Source organism: Danio rerio, chromosome 15, assembly GCF_049306965.1.
Source record: "Danio rerio strain Tuebingen ecotype United States chromosome 15, GRCz12tu, whole genome shotgun sequence".
Taxonomy (NCBI): domain Eukaryota; kingdom Metazoa; phylum Chordata; class Actinopteri; order Cypriniformes; family Danionidae; genus Danio; species Danio rerio.
Genome location: NC_133190.1, coordinates 44,341,391 through 44,362,204, shown reverse-complemented (window position 1 = coordinate 44,362,204; position 20,814 = coordinate 44,341,391). Strand labels below are relative to the sequence as shown.

Here is a 20,814-nt window from a genome sequence, read left to right as displayed (position 1 = left end):
TCAAGTTTGATTTTATTATTGTTACTTTTAGAATTTTAAAGTGGCTCTGTATCCGAACAACATGCAATTTGGCTGTCGGCACCAAACACGACATGCCTCTCAACAAAATGGCAAAGGCTTTTAATCTAATTTCTACATATTAAAAGTCTTTAACGTTATTAATAGGCTACTGAGTGACTGATGTTGATTTGAGCTGAATCACAGTTCTGACTTTAATTTTCAAACTGTCTGCTAGGTATTTTAATTTCAAAATCTGAGGTGAACTATCTGCGGCTGCTCTCAGTATGGCAATAATTTAAAAACATTTAGGGTAGAGCTGCACGATTCTGGCTAAAATTTGAATTGTTAATTTTTTTTTTTTTGCTTAAAATCAAGATCCCGATTTTCTTATGATACTTTAGATGTAATTAATTCTCAAATTCTCAAACGTATCATCACCTTAGAATTATACGGTTCTATCTGGCTTCTGAATGATTTTGAGATATTGAGCTTCAAAGTTTTTGCAATCCTATAGCAAACAGTATGTGTGTAACATTATTTTTTTTTAAGTCTTGAAATGTAAACAACTTTTTCTTTATCTTATATGTTTGGTGATTGTTTGTACTGTGTTGATGGATGAGATGTCTGTCTGTTTTTATGTTCTGCAGAGCAGGAACCTGCTGAAAACAGCATTCATGCTGAGTCAGGCCCGATTATCTTTTAATCTTTTCCTGTTTAAAAATTATAAATAAATAAATAATAAATAACTTATAAAAAAACAACCCATAATGTAAATGGCTGGCTTGCATGGTTCAGGATTGGTAGAGCTATGCATCGATGAATTTGCTCTTCAGTGTCTGAACTCTCAGTAATGATTTTAAATTGCACTGAACTGAGCTAAACTGAACTGAACTTAAACACTAAAAACTAAACTACACTGCTCCAGTTACTATGACCATTTATGTGAAGCTGCTTTGACACAATCCACATTGTAAAAGCGCTATACAAATAAAGCTGAATTGAATGTAAATAAGTTGTCATTTAATAGGAATATGTCAGTAACTCAATTTTGACAAAAATGTCAGATAGAAGCTTATCATTCTAAAGTGACGATATGGTAAAACAAAACTAATAATATTAGGCCTATGTGTAGGTCTACTGCTGCTTAAAATGCTAAATTTTGTACAGTCATTATGGTGGACTTGAACAGACTTTTAATGTCTTGTTTGTTAATGTACAGTAAAATTATGACATCTTAATAGAACTACTCCTAATTATAAAGTGGGATTATTATGTTTGAGACATGTACTTGGGCTGGAAATAGCAAAACAAACATTTGCGCCGCACCAATATTAATATCAGTATTAATAAACAAAATTACTATCATGTTATTTAATAACTGCCTTATTTTACAACACAACATTCATTCGCATACATTCTGGCTGACTTTGACTCACCTAAGTTGAAGTAGTTGTTAGACTCCATGACTGTACGATGAGTAATTTGCATAGATTTGGGTGGGGTCATCAAATGATTGACATGTTCTCTGGCCTCCTCACTGTGAAGGATGTTGACCTTGTGAACAGTGAGGGAGATCATATCAAAGCTGAGGCTTGATTAGTGCGACTACAACAATAATCTCTTCATTTGTTTCTCACCTGTAATGTGTACTGATCGCTAGTGTATCGTCCGTTGAGTTCTGAACAGGTGAGTCTGAAGGTGCGGACTGAATCGACAGCACGACGGCTCTGATATCGCACCTGTCTGATCACCTCAGTGTAGTGAGAAATAGAGTCCACACCTACAACAGATGTCGATGAAGACAGAGCTGAGGAGTTTGTATTGGGGAAAATTTGAGAAGGAAATTGAGTTTTTGATCGTACCATATATGGACATGCCGGTGCTGGAGTTGGCGTATTCCAGGTGTTTTCCCAATAAGGCACTGTGATGCAGTTCCAGACTCTCTAGCCCCGCCCTTAACTCCTCCCCCAATACCAAGATGTCACAGTAATCCAGATTATGAGCAGTTTCCTTTGCACTTGACCTGTGATCTGCACACACACAATAATGAAACGAGTTGTTATTAGGTGTTTGACAGACATTTTCTTTAGTTATAAGTCATTATTATTTACATTTTTAAAGCAAGTTTGGCTGTTGATTTATGAATATTGTTTATGATTGGCATTTTTGAGTGCCTAAAATTTCATCATGACTTTAGAAATTGACTTTGAAAGTGCAAATTTTATTTAAATTATAGGATTATTTTAAAATAATTTGTGAAAGTGTAACATTGTGAAAATTGTGAAAATCAATGCAGGCTCATTGGAAATGCATCTTTCAGTCTACATTTTTTTTTGTGTTATGTCTAACTGCAGGTTATAGTTCAAATTAACACTAGGAGACAGAATGACCCTAACAAATAATGTTCCTTTACACAATAATGATATTTATATTATAAACGGGCACTGCGACTACATAGATTTACCTGGGTTTTTTGTGGAACTGTGCTTTACTAGACTCCAACCTGATCAATTTGCATCAAGTAAAACATGGTATAAAGTGAGCTACCATGCAAACTAACCATATAGAGATGAGTGTCGCAAACATGTAAAGTATTTGATTATTAATCATAGACACCCTTAAGTGGTTTTGTAGTATTTATTTCGATGATATTGGCGAATAAAGGAATATTTTTGCACACCACTAAATAAATACCACAAAATAACTTAAGAGTGTCTATGGTTTGTTTTGTTTGGAAATACATTTCTTATGCTCGCCAAGGCCACATTTAACTGACCAAAAATTATGTAATAATAATAAAAAGAAGAAGAAAATGTAAAATATTCTTCAGCTATCATATTAATAGGCTAGTTTGCAGTTCATTGAACATTATGAATTACAAACTCATCGGCCACTTTATTAGGTATGCCTTTATTAGGTAATTCAAATGATCACTCGTACAACCGAGGTATGCAGAAGAGCATCTCTGAACACACAACACTTTGATTCTTGGGGTGGATGGGCTACAGCAGCAGAAGACCACACCGGATGCCACTCCTGTCAGCCAAGAACAGGAAACTGAGGCTACAATTCACACAGGTTCACCAAAATTGGACATGAGAAGATTAGAAAAACGTTGTCTGATCTGATGAGTCTCCATTTCTGCTACGACATTTAGATGGTAGGTTCAGCATGAAAGCATGGATCCATCCTGCCTTGTATTAAGGTTTAGGCTGCTGGTGGTGGTGTAATGGTGTTGGGGATATTTTCTTGACACACTTTGGGCCCATTAGTACCAATTGAGCATCAAGTCAACAGCACAGCCTGACCTGAGTATTGTTGCTGACCACGTCCATCTCTTTATAACCACAGTGTACCCATCTGATGGCTGCTTCCAGCAGGATAACGCACCATGTCATAAAGCGTAAATCATCTGAGATTGGTTTCTTGAACATGACAGTGAGTTCACTGTACTCAAATGGCCTCCACAGTCACCAGATTCTCAATCTAATAGAGCACCTTTGGGATGTGGTGGAACGGGAGATTCGCATCATGCACATGCAGCCGACAAATCTGCAACTGCGTTATGCCATCATGTCAATATGGACCAAAATATCTGAGGAATATTTTCAGTGCCTTGTTGAATCTGTCACAAAGGATAAAAGTGTGTCCAACCCGGGACTAGTAAGGTGTACCTAATAAAGTGGCCGGTGAGTGTAATCAGTGCTTCATGTTTGTTTGTTTGTTTTTTTTTTGGAAACCATGATGCATTTATTTTAGGAAGTTTTAATAGAAGATTTAAAAAAAACATGTTTATTTAAAAAATAAATCTTTTATTTTAAAAAATGAAATTCTTTTGTAATTTAATTATTTACTATAACTTTGAATTAATGTTATGCATTTTTGGTTAGTAAAAATATCTTTAAAACTGAACTGTTGCATATATCTACTTATTTCATTTAAGAAGAGCAAGAAAAATGTAGTTTTCTGTGAGGACAGTGGACTTGGGGTGTTTGAGATTTTCCAGAGGCTCACGTCTTGTGTTCAGTGTGGAAGTGCAGCGAGCATCTGCCTTTTATGATTTATTAACATGTTTTTTTTTGCATTTACTGTTGTTCTGTTGTTTGCCACCAAAACAGCGTGACACCTGCGCAGTTTGTCAGTGAATAATGTGCTCAGCGCTGCGTTCGGGGACTTCGTTTGTGGGCTGTTTTCATCAAGAATGTTTCTGCTGCAGAAATAGTTCACCCAAAGAGGAAAAATCTGTCATCATTTACTCGCCCTCGTGTCATTGACTGACTATCTTTTGTGCAGCACTGAAGGTAAAGTTTAGCAGTTTTGCTCCTGGCCATAGGATGGATCCTGTCAAGCTCCAAAAAATGATGATAAAGCACCAAAAAAGTGCAACCTGTGCTCTACATTCCTAGTTTTATTTCATTTTATTTGCTGTAAATGATGCCCTGTCAAATCTCATACTGATACACAATGCGGCTGGTCAATATGTAAAATGTAGAACAGTGTGTAAATTAAATTTAAGCTTGAGTTAATTGTACATTGTGAGAAAAAAAGCAGACATTTCTAGAAATGTGGCTTTTTTTTGTACCCATGTTTGTCACTTTGTCCCTTTTGGTAACCGTGCTGATGATATGCAAATCTCTGAACAGCGATAGGCCGAGGGCAAGGTCGTAGGCGGGGATTGTGAGATGCTCCGCCCCAGTGATTGTGATGCGTGCTTCACTGGGCTGCATTACCATGACAACCACCTCAATGTCAGGGACAGAAATACACACATCCTCTCCAAAACACCTGCAGAGATCACAAACAACAACAACACTCGCTTTCAGTTTGGTGGGTTATTTCTGACACACACATATTGTTTAGAGTTATTGAAACAAATGGAAATATTTAAAAATTGCTGATGACTTTAGTGCAAGAGAGTATATAAGAAAAATATGTGTTGGTCCCAATTTATATTAAGTGTCCTTAACTACTATGTACTTCCATCAAAAAATAAATACAATACTGTGTTTATAATGTATTTGAAAACACTTGTGGTGCTTTTGAGTTGGGATAGAGGTTGGGTTATGAACAGGTTTGGTGGTATGGGTAGGTTTAAGGGTGGTTTAAGGTGTAAGGCAGGGGTCATCAAACTTGTTCCTGGAGGGCCGGTGCCCTGCAGATTTTAGCTCCAACCCTAATCAAACACCTAAACAAGCTAATCAAGGTCTTACTAGGTATACTTTGAATTGGATTGGTGACCAATGGTGCAAGGAATGGTCAACAGTGTATTTACAAATGTAGTTACAAAAGTTAATTACAGATGTAATTACATACGGGTATTTAATCAAGCATAAGTACACAGTAAATACATGTATTTACACAATAAGTACAAACTATTAATTCCTGTGTAAGTACTTATTAGTTAAAGGCCACTTAATATAAAGTGGGACCTATGTGTTTGCTGCCCAAGACCGGTTGCTCGATTAAGCTAAGCAGGGCTGAGCCTGGTCAGTATCTGGATCGGAGACCATGTGGAGAACTAGATTCAGACCCCCTAGTTTTTCGCAGTTCCATAATCACTGAATCCAATGCAATATCAATAAAGTCGCAATCTTAATTTAGAGAGCCCCTATTATGGGTGACCTTCCATGTAGAGTGTAACACAGCTCTAAGTGAAGTGGAATATCCAGCTTAATTCTGAAAGTGGACAGTTTTTAAAACTATTGATTCATCTAAAAAAAAGAAAAGAAAGTCGAATCATAGTGGTTCGAATGAATCGTCTTCTTAACGAGTCTTTAGGCGTTTCGGTGTGACGTGGCTATGAAACATACAGTATGCCCCACAGTACGTGTCAGCCTGCCACAAACTCAGACTTTTTTTTTGTATTTGGCTGCTGTTGGGGTCATTGTGGGATTTTCACCTAAAATATATTGTCATTTTACCGAATTTGATAATGCCATATTTAGATAAATAAATTGGAATTTTTTTGGAAATATTCAACTCTAACGTGGGGGTAGTGATCAAAGTGAAGTAGGAAATGTTCTTCTGTTTCTACCTCTCTAGGTGAATAGAATGAACAGTCTCAGTTCCCGGGGTCTCCATTTCTGTCGTTGGCTCCTGCTCTCTCTACAACCAGACAGTAGCCCCTTTCACACATACAGACCTTTCCGGAAAATTACCAGCAATTTTCCTGGAAAGGTGTGTATGTGTGAACAGGCCCTTTTTGAAAATACTGGTAAATTAGTTCTGGCTATTTTCCGGAAAGAGAAGTTGTAACATTACTGGTAATTTGGCGGAATGCTGCGCTGTGTGAATGCAGAAGGAAGATTGCCGGAAAGAGCACGTCCACGTCTAGAACGTGCTGACGTGAGACGTCTGCTTTAGCCAATCACAACAGTCAGACGCATTCACGTGTGCGCGGTTTATGAGAATAAAAGCCTTTGAATATTTTTCCAGAAACCTTTAGCTGCTAGATGTTAGTCAGATAACGTTTCTATGTTCCTTCTTAATGCTAACTGTGTAAATAATTATCGATAAAATGTTTATGATAATCCGTTGTTTGTTTACCTTCAAGCTTTGCGTGTGCCAGTGAGCGCCTATAGCGCCAGCACACACACATATCATGAACATCTCGACATGCGAAAGTGTTTCTCTATGTTTTCATTGGAGTTGTACTCAATACTGATTTATCCAAAGAGTTTGTAATGTAGTCAAATGTTTACAAACACAAGCGCAGACGTTTAGAGGTAATTTCCGGTTAATGATGTCAGAATTTACCGGCATTTTGCGATGGATGTGTGAATGCTCTTTTCCGGAAAAATTCTGTAACGTCCTCGCCTGTGTGAACAGCGCTTTTTTGAATTTACCAGTAAAGTCGTTCCGGAAATTTTCCGGATATTTACCGGTATCACTGTGTGAAAGGGGCTATTGATCACTCAATCTATCATCTTTTACACAGTTATCATTATATCACATTTTTATTGCACACGATTTTGCACTGCCCTATATAAATTATACCTTCAAAGGACTTTCTTGAAGAAACCCATGAATCTTAAATGGAATTTGTTTTGCTAAGAATTTGCTTGCCATTAAGTTTTATTTTTACTTCAGGGCTGCTGTTTCACTTGACATTTTCAAAAGTGCCATAAAGTTAATTTGAAAACCCGCATGCATTCATTCAGAGGTGAAGACGTCTCCACTTGGATATAAATGATAAGCAGCATTAGACGGTGATTTTCAGAGTGTAAACAAATGATTTTGGAGCCGTTCCCGACTCATTACAGAGACTGCAGTGGCTGATAACTTCACACAAAGAGCAAAAACTGCACCCGTGGTGAATTAATAACACTTCGGCTTTCTTGAATCTCGCCGTAATTGGACTTAATAGGCTTAAAAGCAAAACACAAACACCGCTCGCTAGAATTAATTTGCAACTCCAGCGTCAGGAAGCAGGAAGTCCATTATCCGCAAATGAACGCAGATCCGCCCCTCTTTAATTAAACGCGTCGTTCTTAATCCCGCCGCAAACAAACACTCGCATTCATCAGCACACCGGAAATGAATGGAGGAAACCATCTGTGACTGAAGCTTTAGATATGCTGAGGATGAAGAGATTAATTGGTGCTTGACTGAAACAGCTGTTTGCTGCAGGATACTGTATGCTTAAATCTATTTTATAAGTGGTTTAGACACAGTTGTGTGGCAGCAGTCTGTGACTATATCCAGTGTCTGATAGTAAAAAATCATTCATTTTAATTTTTATTATCACACTTCATAAAAATAGTGTGCAGAAATGTAGACTTTGAAATTGACATTTTCCTTTTGTACACATCATCAGAGGGGGAAAGCCAGGCCCGGATTGGCTAATCGGGAGGACCGGGGGAATTCCCGGTGGGCCGGTCCGTTTTTGGCCACAAGGGCCGGTGTCCCTAGCTTTAGAATCTGTTGTTCTCAGCAGTCACACTTTTTAAATTTATTAATTTATTTACTTGACCACAGCCTTTTTATTCATTATTTTACCGCAGCTCTACTCTTTTTTTTTATCTTTTTTCTCGCAGCTCAGTGGAGAGCACTTTAGTTTACGACGCGGCAGACCCGGGTTCGATCCTTATCTGAGTAATTGATTTATTTTTTTCATTTTTATTGTTAAGACATATAAGACTGTTAGGGTTGTTGAACATTTGAAGTTCTAAAGCAGATGTTTTCTCAAAAAAAGACGTGATAGTAGCATTAGAAACTGATTTGGAAATGACCTTATTTTAATATAGTCAGTCTGAACTGAGGTGGGCCGGTCTGAGGCTTAAAACTCCAGGGCTGGAAAGGAGTCCCACTCCGGCCCTTTGGAAAGCCCCGCCCACTAGTGTCCATCTGTCTTTCATAAACATAGGTTGTTAGTCTTGTTTTTGAATCTGCCACTATGGCTGCATTTTTTTATTGTGTTTTTGACAAAAGGTACAGTACATTGCAGGTATTCAATAGCCCCTTTCACACATACAGACCATTCCGGAAAATTGCCGGCAATTTTCCGGAAAGGTTGTATGTGTGAACAGGTCCTTTTTTAAAATACCGGTAAATTCGTTCTGGCTATTTTCCGGAAAGAGAAGTTGTAACATTACCGGCAATTTGCTGGAATGCTGCGCTGTGTGAATGCAGAAGGAAGATTACCGTAATAAGCGCGTGCACGTCTAGAACGTGCTGACGTGAGACGTCTGCTTTAGCCAATCACAACAGTCAGACGCATTTACGCCCGCGCGGTTTGTGAGAATAAAAGCCTTTGAATATTTTTCCTTTGAATATGAGATGCTTATGATAAGCCGTTGTTTGTTTACCTTCAAGCTTTGCGTGTGCCTGTGAAACAGCCTGTGAGCGCCTGCACACGCACATATCGAAAGTGATCCTGCGAAAGTCGTTCACAATATTGATCATCCACAGAGTTTGTAATTTAGTCAAATGTTTACAAATACAAGCGCAGCCGTTTAAAGCTCATTTGTGGTGAATGATGTCAGTATTTACCGGTATTTTGGAATGGATGTGTGAATACTCTTTTCCGGAAAATTTCCGTAACGTCCTCGCCTGTGTGAACAGCGCTTTTTTGAATATACCGGTAAAGTCGTTCCGGAAATTTTCCAGATATTTACTGGTATAACTGTGTGAAAGGGGCTATTGACAGGTATTTTCTTTTCTTTTTTTTTGAACCATACATTCATTTGAAACAGACAAATGAACATAATAAAAATTAATATAAAAAGGAAATGCATTAAATAAAAAATATATATTAATAATAATAAGAAATAATAATAATAAAAATGAGAATAAAATAAAAATAAATTGACAAAAAAAATAAATAAATAAATAAAAGGGTGTTGTTGGGAATTTATGGTTGGAGGAGTACATTAGTCTCAATATGAATTATTAGAGGGTCCCATGTTTTGAAAAATGTTTTGGTTGATCCTCTGAGAAAATATTTTATTTTTTCTGTTTTCAAAAATAGCATTACATCACTAAGCCAAAGTGACAGTTTAGGTGGCATTGGTGATTTCCACTCCATAAGAATTCTTCTTCTGGCTATTAATGTTACAAAGGCAAAGGCGTTATCTATTTCTTTGGCTACATGGATGTCCTCATTTGCTACTCCAAAAAGAGCCATTTCCGGATTTGGTTGAATTCTTAAATTGAAGGCTGAGTTTAAGATCTCAAATATTAAAGACTAAAATCGTCTCAGTTTGTCACATGACCAGAACATATGGGTTAGGTCTGCCTTGCATGAGTTGCAACGGTGTATATTGGGGTAGATTTTAGTTTGGTTTTGCTGTAGTGAATAAGGTAAATAATTTTCATCTGAATCAGATTAAGACGTGCACATGATGAAGTCTTGTTTATAATTGTAACTGCTTTATCCCAAGTTTTTTCAGAAATATTAATTCTTAGTTCTTCTATCCATTCCATTTTAATCTTCTCTAGTGTTGTGTTACGGAATGTCATAATCAGGTTATACATTACTATGGCTGCATTTACACTGTAGACCTTGATGGTCAATTCAGATTTTGTGACTTTATCAAATTTTTTTTTTTTGATGACCCGCTTGCAGCATCCTTTAAAAGTGTCTCGTATCTGATGTCTGCATTTACGCTCCACACGGCAAAGGCACAATGATTAAGAAAAAAAGAACAGGTGCCTACCGACAGCTGAAAATAGGGCTGCGTTCACACCAGACGGGGAACACGCAAATAAATCCCTGTTTACGTTCAAATAGACACGTGAACATTTTGACTTACTCGCTTCATTTGCACATCAAATTTGCTTCAATCGTGCGTCAAATTCACTTCACAATAAATGTGGATATACCTCATGGGCAGGGATTCTCGGTGGCTCTAGTTTAATTGTTCTTGTTAAATGGCTAACATGGATTTTATTGAGAGAATAGCCGTCTTTAGCCCCTTTCACACATACAGACCTTTCCTGAAAATTGCAATTTTCCAGTAAAGGTCTGTATGTGTGAACAGGCCCTTTTTGAAAATACAGGTAAATTTGTTCTGGCTATTTTCCAGAAAGAGAAGTTGTAACATTACTGGTAATTTGCCAGAATGCTGCGCTGTGTGAATGCAGAAGGAAGATTGCCGGAAAGAGCATGTGCACGTCTAGATTGTGGTGACATGAGACGTCTACTTTAGCCAATCAAAACAGTCAGACGCATTCACTGCGCGATTTATAAAAATAAAAGCCTTAGAATATTTTTCCAGACACATTTAGCTGCTAGATGTTTGTCAGATAACGTTTCTGTGCTCCTTCTTAATGCCAACTGTGTAATTAAATATCAATAAGATGCTTATGATAAGCCGTTGTTTGTTTACCTTCAAGCTCTTCTTCCAGTTGCTGGACGTGTTGCGTGTTCCAGTGAAGGAGTGAGCGCCAGCACACACACATATCATGTACATCTCGACATGTGAAAGTGTTTGTCTATATGTTTTCATCGAAGTTGTTCATGATACTGATAAATCCATAGAGTTTGTGATGTAGTCAAATGTTTACAATCACAAGCGCAGCTCATTTCTGGTTAATGGTATCAGAATTTACCGGTATTTTGTAATGGATGTGTGAATGGTCTTTTTCGAAAAAAATTTCATTACATCCTCGCCTGTGTGAACAGCGCTTTTTTTAATTTACCGGTAAAGTCATTCCAGAAATTTTCCGGATATTTACTGGTATTACTGTGTGAAACAGGCTTTATGAAGGCTGAAAAACAGCATCGATTCTTTTGGAGCCGTGTCTGAGTCCACTAGATCTTTTCAGGGGTGCACCAGCTCTGAGATTTCATCAACACCTCCAGAAACTATACCTGGATGATGGAAGCTTTCAGTGGTCTTTTTGACTGAGACGAGCCCAGTTTGATGAACTGTGGTCTGATGTCAGCAACAGGATGTCCCCTCAGGACACCAACAACAAACGCTATGTCATAATCCCTACAAGAGAAAGCTATTGATTGGTTAATTCGCGCGCGAATGTCTGCTGAAGTTCATAGTTTTTCAACTCGAGTGTCATTTGTTCTGCCTTACGCCCCATTCACACAGGGGCATCAGCGTCAACGATTCCCGTTTACTTTGACGACCCATTCACACAGGGGTATCAGCATCAACGATTCCCGTTTACTTTGACTTCTTTCTTTCTTTGGCTCATTTTGCTTGCTTTCTTTCTTTTGTTAATTTTACTCCTTTCTTTTTTTCTTTCTTTTTATTGCTCATTTTGCTGTCTTTCTTTCGTTCTTTCTTTTTCTTTCTTTCTTTCTTTCTTTCTTTCTTTCTTTCTTTCTTTCTTTCTTTCTTTCTTTCTTTCTTTCTTTCTTTCTTTCTTTCTTTCATTTGCTCATTTTGCTCCTTTCTTTCTTTTTATTGCTCCTTTTGCTGTCTTTCTTTCTTTCTTTCTTTCTTTCTTTCTTTCTTTCTTTCTTTCTCCTATATTTACATTGGCCACATCCGATCTATGCCACATGGGTAAAAAAAAAAAAATTGGAATTGGGTCACTTGAACCATGCAGTGTAAATGCAGCCTATGCTGACACAGACATTTGTAGCTCCGCCTTTTTTTGAAAAGCTAATTTGCATTTGAAGCAACAGTCATAAAATGGCACAATTAGGATCAAAGCCTAAAAGGGTCCGTTTCAAAGAGTTATAAAACATTGTGTGAAGTTTCAGCTCAAAATACTACACAAAAACACTCTAGGGACACCAGACTTTTTTTACATCTTGTAAAAAGGGGCATGATAGGTCTTTAAGCCACAGTGTGATGTGACTTACTGTTTCAGAATCGGTGGCTACTGAATCATGACCAAACAAACGTGCTGTATGGTGTCTTTAGCTCTATTTGAATGTTAATTGTAATCCGAACGCTTGCATGGATTTTCCCTGATGAAACGGCAGTTGAGTTGAATAATGAAGGATGGGATTCTGGCGTTCAGTAAACCTGGATGTTTGCCTCACATCTGTTTAGGTACAGGAGCAGATTCCAGCATGGCTTTAAGGGAGACTTTATTGTTCAGTGTTGAATATTTATGCATGCTTTTTGTTGATCCTGTTTTGTTACATTTTAGATTGCATTAACATATTTAGATTTTTTTTTTTTTGGTGTTTAAAATGTAATATTTTTACAGTAAATGTGACATTTAGCACATGTAATGTTGGAAATTATGCATGTAGGACTGGGTGATTAATTTATTTTGTTTTAGGACTATGAAGATCGTAATTTATCTTTGCAATTATATTTAGTCATAAAAAATGTTTAGTTTTTTTCAATGATATTAATACAATTAATCAGAAATATAATGTATATACCCTTTATTTGAATGTGTACAAATGATTACATTACACATTATTTATTTTATTGGTGCAGGCATTTTATTACATTAAAAGTCCAAAGAAATAAACTGTTAATTATTAAATATCATTAATTTGTAAAAATTTCATTCGATGATGGTAATATGCTACCAATACTGACTAGAATATTTTCTGTAATCAAACTTTTATTACACAAAATTTACAATTTAATCAGTTCATGTGTTCATAACACACAAATTAATTGCTAGAATATTTATTATTATTATTTTTATTATTATTAGTTATTGTTCATGTCCAGTGACAAACTCGGGTATTGGATGAGAATATGAAGTAAGGACTGGTGGAAGAGTGTTGTTTTAATGGAATTTGATACTGCATGCCGATTGGAAAGAAAAAAAACTAATTTCATGCATTTCATGACACGGGTGTCTGCGATCCTTTTTAAGGTAATCAAAAATGCAAAAAGTTTACATGGTAAACTTATAATCTGAGAATTCACTGTAAAAATATCCCTAATTTTATGTTTTTATTCCAGCAGCTGGGGTGCCGGGAAAAAAATGGGCGTTAAATTACAGAAATTTACCAGAATTTTTAGTTTAGTGAAATTTTTGTAGTTTAACATTGGTTATTTTACTAATTATTTTACAGTGTTGTCTTAACATTATAACTGGAGTATTGCTGTTCATGTAAACGTAGTCAGTGAAAGTGCCAGATGATGTGCAGCATTCCTCTACCTTTAAGGTGATTTCATGAGCCTCAAATGTATCATTAAGTGTGACACATGGTTCTATGTTTTGCTTTAAAAATGAACAAATTTGATCATTTAATTTGAATTTTTCTTATTTAATATTATTTTGGACAATTTTGTAATTAATTTATTTATTTTTATTCATTACAGTATTAAATAATGAAAAATAAATGCATGAAAAATAAATAAATAAAAATAATACAAAATAAAACAACAATAATTATAATTACTATTAAAATTAATAATAATAATAATAATAATAATAATAATAATAATAATAATAATAATAATAATAATAATATTAATAATTAGGGCTGCACGATATTGAAAAAATGTAACATTGCGATATTTTGTTATACTGCGATTTATATATTGTTATATGAACACCAGATGACTTAAACATCTCTATTTGCAAAGAATTAATCATTTTAGATTGATTGGGATGTTGTGCGTCAGCATAAAATCTAATAAACTAATTAAAATCACAGGTAAATCCAATAACGAAAAAGATGCAACAGGAACAGTGTCTTATCGTTTTCCGGGTCTGACAGTATTTAGCTTTAGTAATTGAATTAAAAAAACAATTTAATAAAAAAAAATCTATATTAAAAAGTAGAAACGGTAAAATTTCTTATGCTTTTAAAATCTTCAGGCCTCAAAACTGCATGCAAATGATAAAACTTCATCCAGACTTAACATTGCAGATCCTGTGATGTGACTGTTGTGAAAGTTCACATTTCCATATCGGTGCTGAATTGGCTGCGTCCAAAGCCGCCTACTACTCAGTAGATACTGCATTTGAATTTAAACATACTACTCGGCCGTTAGAAAAGTACATTCTATACAGTATGAATGTGAAAAGTATGAATGAAATTCAGACGTACTACATCCGCCATTTTGTCATGGTCACATGACCTACCTGCGTCAGTTGCGTCGCCTCACTTCCATTCATGAATTCTCTCACGGGGCATTATGGGATAGCGCAGCGTGCATGGGATGCGCACTTCAGAATCTCACCGGAAGTGGTAAGTCATCCGGGTACTTCTCGCCTACTGATTTTCGAATTCTATGAATTCAGACATACTACTCGGCTCGCATACTGATTTTAGCGTACTATATAGTATGGAAGTATGCGGTTTCGGACGCAGCCATCGTGTAACCCTAATAACAATAAGTTTTATCACATATTGCCCGTCATATAAACTAAATTATCATTTAATTTAGCATTTTAATTGATTCATTTTAGATTGGAGATAGGTAATATGAAAATGGGCATTATAAATTTATTAAACACAATGTGTATGATATAATATAGATCAATGTGGTGTTGAACTTGTTATTAGCCCAATAACATTTCCTGCTTGTTGTCAAACTATTTCGTAACTGTAACAAGAAGCACTTCAATCATAACTTCATGTTAAAACAGCTATCATAACATTATTTATCAATATGTGGCTCTTTGGATTCTCAGAAGCTATAGAAATCGAAAATGTAAAACAGGAAATACGTCGGGACGATAGTTTTAGCTTACGTCCCACAAAATGCTCTATAGTCGATTATGATATCGGTTGCATATCTGTGTTAATCGTTATACAGAGTTATGTGTTTGCTGTGCTATGCTCATCACCTTTGAAAAAGTAAGTGTAAATGAATGGTGTAAATCAATTTGGCAAATTAACATGTTACTAATCACGTCAAGCCCAACATATGGCTGTGTCTTAATATAAGGCTGTGATCTGCAGGATCTAAGTAAGGAGATAGACATGATTTCAATTTCTTTCTTGTTAATATAACACTTATATAATTGCCTATCCTGTGTGTGCTTATGTGTTATGCGGATTCCCTGTTGCTCTTGCCAAAAAATTAATAAAAAACAACCTTCGCCCACTGCATATGCTCAAATCTCATAGGGGCGGGGTCATAATCCTCTGGGGCTTATGCATATTCATGCTTTGCTTTGAATAATAACGGGGCGCCAGTGGCTGAGCTTTTGCTCCCAAAAAACAATTCTCTCCATCATTCCCTCTCCATTTTTCTGTCTCTACATAAATATTATATCTCCCTAAGCGTGGAATATAAATTAGATGAGTACAGAAAAGGTCACAAAAAGGGTTAGTATTGCTCATTCTTGAGGTTAGAGATTTGAACTAGACACTAAAGAAGCGCTTGTCTAGCAAAAATTTAGCTGCAAATAATGTAGTAATTTATTATTACTGTTTTGGATATCAGTTTCCAAAACTCCCAAGATCAATCATTGTTTAAAGTAATAATCTGGCAGCTGGGGTGCCAGAAAAAAAGTTAAATAATGGCCGTTAAATTACAGAACTATACTGTAAAATAACGGATATTAAATTACAGTAATTTCCTTAAATGTAAGTTTCCGGTAAATTTGGCGGATGAAAGTGAAGAGCTAGGTGATCGCAGATGAAAGTGATTGGCATCACATTGCATTTTGTTTTTTCTTCGTTTCAGAGCGGATGTGTTATGAATGTGTGTGATCTTACTGCACTGCGGTGGAAATGCGGAGGTGACGAGAGCCCATAGTAGGAAACTGCCGAGAGTTGATGTAGGAAACTTTCCTCAGCGCGCCGTTCATCTGCTCCAGATCCTCAGCCTCCATCACCAGCACAGACTGAGCCGGATTCAGGTGAAACTGACACACAGAGACAGAGCAAAAATAAAGATGTAGCACTGTTAAAGCTTGTGTGTGCTTGAAGCAGAGCTGTGGGAAATTTATATCAGATTACATAGTCACGTCCTGCATTGAAATATAATGATAACAGTTAAGGTTAAGTAATTTTTATTAGAATGTTTTTATTATTATTATTTAATTTTTACAGGGAAAATGTAGACTAATTTTGTAAAAAAGTGTATGTAAATATTTTAACAAGTAAACTATATCGTTGAATCCTGTATTATATGACTGAACTCATTATATTGTTGAGTTTTTTCAATGACCCATTTATTAATGAATTGTAATTTTTAAAATCTTTTTTAAGGTTTTAAAAATGATGTAGAAATGTATTTGAAAGGTTTTTATAGTAAACAAAAAAATAAACCATTAACAATTGTATACATTTTTACATATTACAATTATATAGATATACATAAATACAACCTTTAATGAAACACACACACACACACACACACACACACACACACAAACACACGCACACACACACACACACACATATATATATATATATATATATATATATATATATATATATATATATATATATATATATATATATATATATATATATATATATATATATATATATATATATATTTATTTATTTATTTATTTATATATATATATATCTGTGAATTAAACTGCACAACCCAAAAGAAACAATGCTAATCAAAATGATATAAGTTGGTTCTCTATAAAACAAAAATTATTGGTTTTATTGTAGTTTAAATTCTAATTTCTAATGTGAACAATATTTAAAAGTGTCATTTTGAATGTGACGTCTCTCCGTTATGGATGTGACAGATGTGAAATTGCTTCTTGTGTGACTTAAATCACAGGTAAATCAAATAGAATAGTTAGTAAAACATTGACACCATACATTTGCACCGAATTTTGTGTGTGTGTGTGTGTGTGTGTATAAATATTTTTAGCTGCAAGAAATGCATTTAACTGAATTGGATTTTATTTCAGTTGTCAAATAAATACTCTGTTTTTACATCTATAGTTTTACTTATAGATGTATTGAAGTGGCTGAAATGATGATAAAATGAAGCTAATAAATGATAACAATTTAAAAAACAAATGAAAATACAAGAACACCTGATTACTAATAGAACAATATGTACAAAATCTAAATATTAAAAACTACACGTTAGAATAGCGGTTCACATTATTAAAAAAAAATACTAGTATTATTTTGTATATTAACTAGTAAATTCTTATGTAATTCAGTGAAAATGCAATGCATCATTCTGAAATAAACCTACAGCGATCTCTTTGAATTTCACTCCATTTTAATTCAAATTTAAAAGTTGCATTGTAATAAATACGGCAGGAATTAAAAAGCCGTTCTGAACTGGGGTTTGAATGGAGCAGATTCTGGCTTTGAGCTTGGAGATGATCAGAAAAGCTGTCGTCTGTCTGTAAAACCTGCTTTCATTTGATCCACAAGTCTTCCCTAGAGCTTCTTCAGTACAAAAGCACAGAACAGAGGAAAGCAAAGCAGAAAATGGAAAATGTGCACTCAGAAATATCTCTCCTTAAGTCTCGTCTCTCTGCTTTTCTCCATCTCTTTCTGTGCTCTTCCTAAAAAAAAAAAAAAAGTCAGTTTCCACTCTTTTTAAATGATGGTGAACCTGCTTTATGGTTGCTATAGGCTGTATGCATTTGTCCAATTTGCGTCCTTGAACAACTAGTAAAGTTTTTTTTATTTTTGCCATTATCTTCAAGTGCAGTTCATTCATTCATATTCATTATGTAGAGACTTGAAACTAGTTTTATAAAGCTAGAATATGTGTGTGCAGACATTTGTATTCCTAACATTGTGGGGACCAAATCCATGTCAAATGGAGTATCTCCAATTGAAATAACAAGCTTGAGCACACAAAAGATATAATATGTGAACAATTTCTGTGAGGCTCATGCCTTGCGGGATGTCATTTGAAGAGCTGTATACTGACATTAATGCAGTTAACCATAATGAAAATAAAATCACAGCAGTTGGATCAAGAAAAAGTGGGATAAGCTTAAGATATTATCGCTTGAGATGCATTTCTTGTATCATCCATTTCACGTCATGTTGCGGTGGGTCCCAAAATCTCTGGGATTTGGACCCTATTTTAATGTCAAGAAATAAAAAAAGAGGCTTGTTGTGTTTATATGACTCTAATATGACTGTGAACACACTATACTTACAACCAGAACACATCCACACAATCTGCCCAAACAGCTTCCAATAGCAATAGTTGGTTTTGCATACTTAACAGGGTTTTTTGACATTCAAAATTGGTCTCATGTTTTCTGTGAGGGTTGGGTTTAGGGCTATACTTATGGTAAGGCCATATAATAAGCAGGTTTAATAGTATAAAATACATTACGACTATGAAGAGTCCCCGTAAACCATATATACAAGTTTTTGTGTATGCGTGTTTGTGAAACCTTGATTCTCTGTCCGAGGTTTTCCAGAGATGTGATGTCTAGTCCTTCTTTGCAGGCCTGTAGGCAGGAGATGATCTTCTGGCTTTCGATTTTTCCCGGTCGTATCGTCAGTCCAGACAAACTGCCTCGAAAATACTGTGAAAACTTTGCTTTAGAGACCTCTCCACCTGTACACAACACAAACACACACCTGCTGTGAGCCAGAGCTGTCAAATCCTACTGATCTTATAATGTTAATCAATGCTTGTGCACAAAAAGCAATGAAATCACAATAGATTAGGCCCAGATCTGACCAATCAGAGCAGAGTAGACTCTTAGAAAGGCAGGGGTTTAGAGGGACCAGATCCTTGAACCAACAGTTTGAGACATTAAAGAAAGAGCTGATTCTGTAATTAATATTCTGAGAAAACTGTATTGTTTTTGTCCTTAATGGATTTAAAGACATAGGTGTCTTTCAAAACAAATTAGGAAATTTGAAATGGCATAAAGGGTCACTTTAAATTGCTGCAATGATGTAACTTAATCATGAGTGATTACTTGCATTTGTCTGCTAGATATGAGATGTGTTTGTGTGTATTGAAGCCTCTCTGAGTGTTTTCGTGACCTCAAGATGAGATTTTGAGCTTTTGGGGATGACATACTATTGTGTATCAGGACTGTTTGTTCATGTGAGTTTATATTGCTATAGTTTGGGGACAAATCTGTGACTGTAATATTGGTTGAGGCACTTCAACCCCGTCAGGATTCCCAGACAAACAGATCAATGTGTTGATAGAGCCATAGTGTTCATGTTTCTGGAGAATAGCGATATAGGACCAAACAAACAAGAACTGACCTATTTGTTAATGTCAAAGTTTAGGTTGAATGCACTCACTTTCCCCCCAGCACTGTACATAGTGTTGTTTGTGTTAAAGGCTGTGTGCAGACATTTAAAAATGAGTCTGTTATATACAATGTAGGTGGTATATTTGATGTACTATTGTAGCATTTATTAATAATTTGTATTAGATTTTAGAGCTGCACAATATATTGTTTGAGCATTGCATGTGTTTATCCACAATAGTCACATTACAGATCAGATTATTTATTAAAGGTGAAAAGATATACAATTTTATTATTATTTATTATTTAATAAATATTATTTATTATTATTAAAACATTTATGCAATGACTACCATATTATTTTATGTTTGATTGTTCAATTTCTGTACATAAATACTCTTCAGAAAAGCACTAATAACTTTTCTCTTTGCTCTGTTGTATTTATATGTGCTGTTTTTATTATAATTTATGTAAATGCTCTGCAAAGAAAAAACTTGACCATCCCAATCTATGTAAATGAATGAAATCTTTTCAAATTGAGCTGTTCAATTCATTTGGTGAAATTATAATCATATCGGTATATATATATATATATATATATATATATATATATATATATATATATATATATATATATATATATATATATATATATATATATATATATATATAAATAAGCAGGAAAACAAAATATCGCAATGACAGATTTTTCTAATATCGTGCAGCCCTATTAGAGTTTTTATTTTTAGTTTTTATTAAAATTATTTATTTATTTTTATTATATTTTTATTTTATTATAGATTACTATTTATATGATACTCTGAACCTCAAAAGCAGTCATAAGTGTGCATTTTTGGAAATGATTAAGCTTTCCATTGATGTTTAGTTTGTTAGGATGTAGGATATAATTTAGCAGAGACAAAACTTTTTGAAAATCTGCAATCTGTAAAAAAAACAAATATTGAGAAAATTTATTAATTAATTTTCTTTTCAGCTTAGTCCCTTTATTAATTTGGGGTCGCCACAGCGGAATGAAATGGCAACTCATCCAGCATATGTTTTACGCAGCGGATGCCCTTCCAGCAGCAACCCATCTCTAGGAAACATCCATACACACTCATTCACACTCATACACTACGGACAATGAGTTTACCCAATTCACCTGTACCGCATGTCTTTGGACTGTGGGGGAACTGTGCGCCAACTGACCTAGCCGAGGCTCGAACCAGCAACCTTCTTGCTGTGAGGCGACAGCACTACCTACTGCGACACGTTTTTATCAATAGTATTACTAATCAAAAATGA

The 20,814-nt window shown here is 35.2% G+C and overlaps 2 protein-coding genes across 2 annotated transcripts in view; one reads left to right on the top strand and one right to left on the bottom strand.

The window, feature by feature from the left end:
* Positions 1–20,814, top strand: part of LOC101884422 (uncharacterized) — a 119,313-nt gene that overhangs the window by 7,953 nt on the left and 90,546 nt on the right. Inside the window, exon 2 of the mRNA XM_073924032.1 lies at positions 16,026–16,200. The gene's annotated coding sequence lies outside the window, so the exon portion shown is untranslated. The remainder of the gene's footprint in view (positions 1–16,025; positions 16,201–20,814) is intronic.
* The window catches only part of clstn2b (calsyntenin 2b), a 111,649-nt gene that overhangs the window by 7,868 nt on the left and 82,967 nt on the right, over positions 1–20,814 (bottom strand). Inside the window, exons 10-15 of the mRNA XM_693062.10 lie at positions 18,688–18,854; positions 16,058–16,206; positions 4,583–4,785; positions 1,863–2,030; positions 1,638–1,780; positions 1,437–1,554 (exon numbers count right to left, since the gene is read on the bottom strand). Of these exons, the coding sequence (XP_698154.5) occupies positions 1,437–1,554; positions 1,638–1,780; positions 1,863–2,030; positions 4,583–4,785; positions 16,058–16,206; positions 18,688–18,854 (948 nt within the window). The remainder of the gene's footprint in view (positions 1–1,436; positions 1,555–1,637; positions 1,781–1,862; positions 2,031–4,582; positions 4,786–16,057; positions 16,207–18,687; positions 18,855–20,814) is intronic.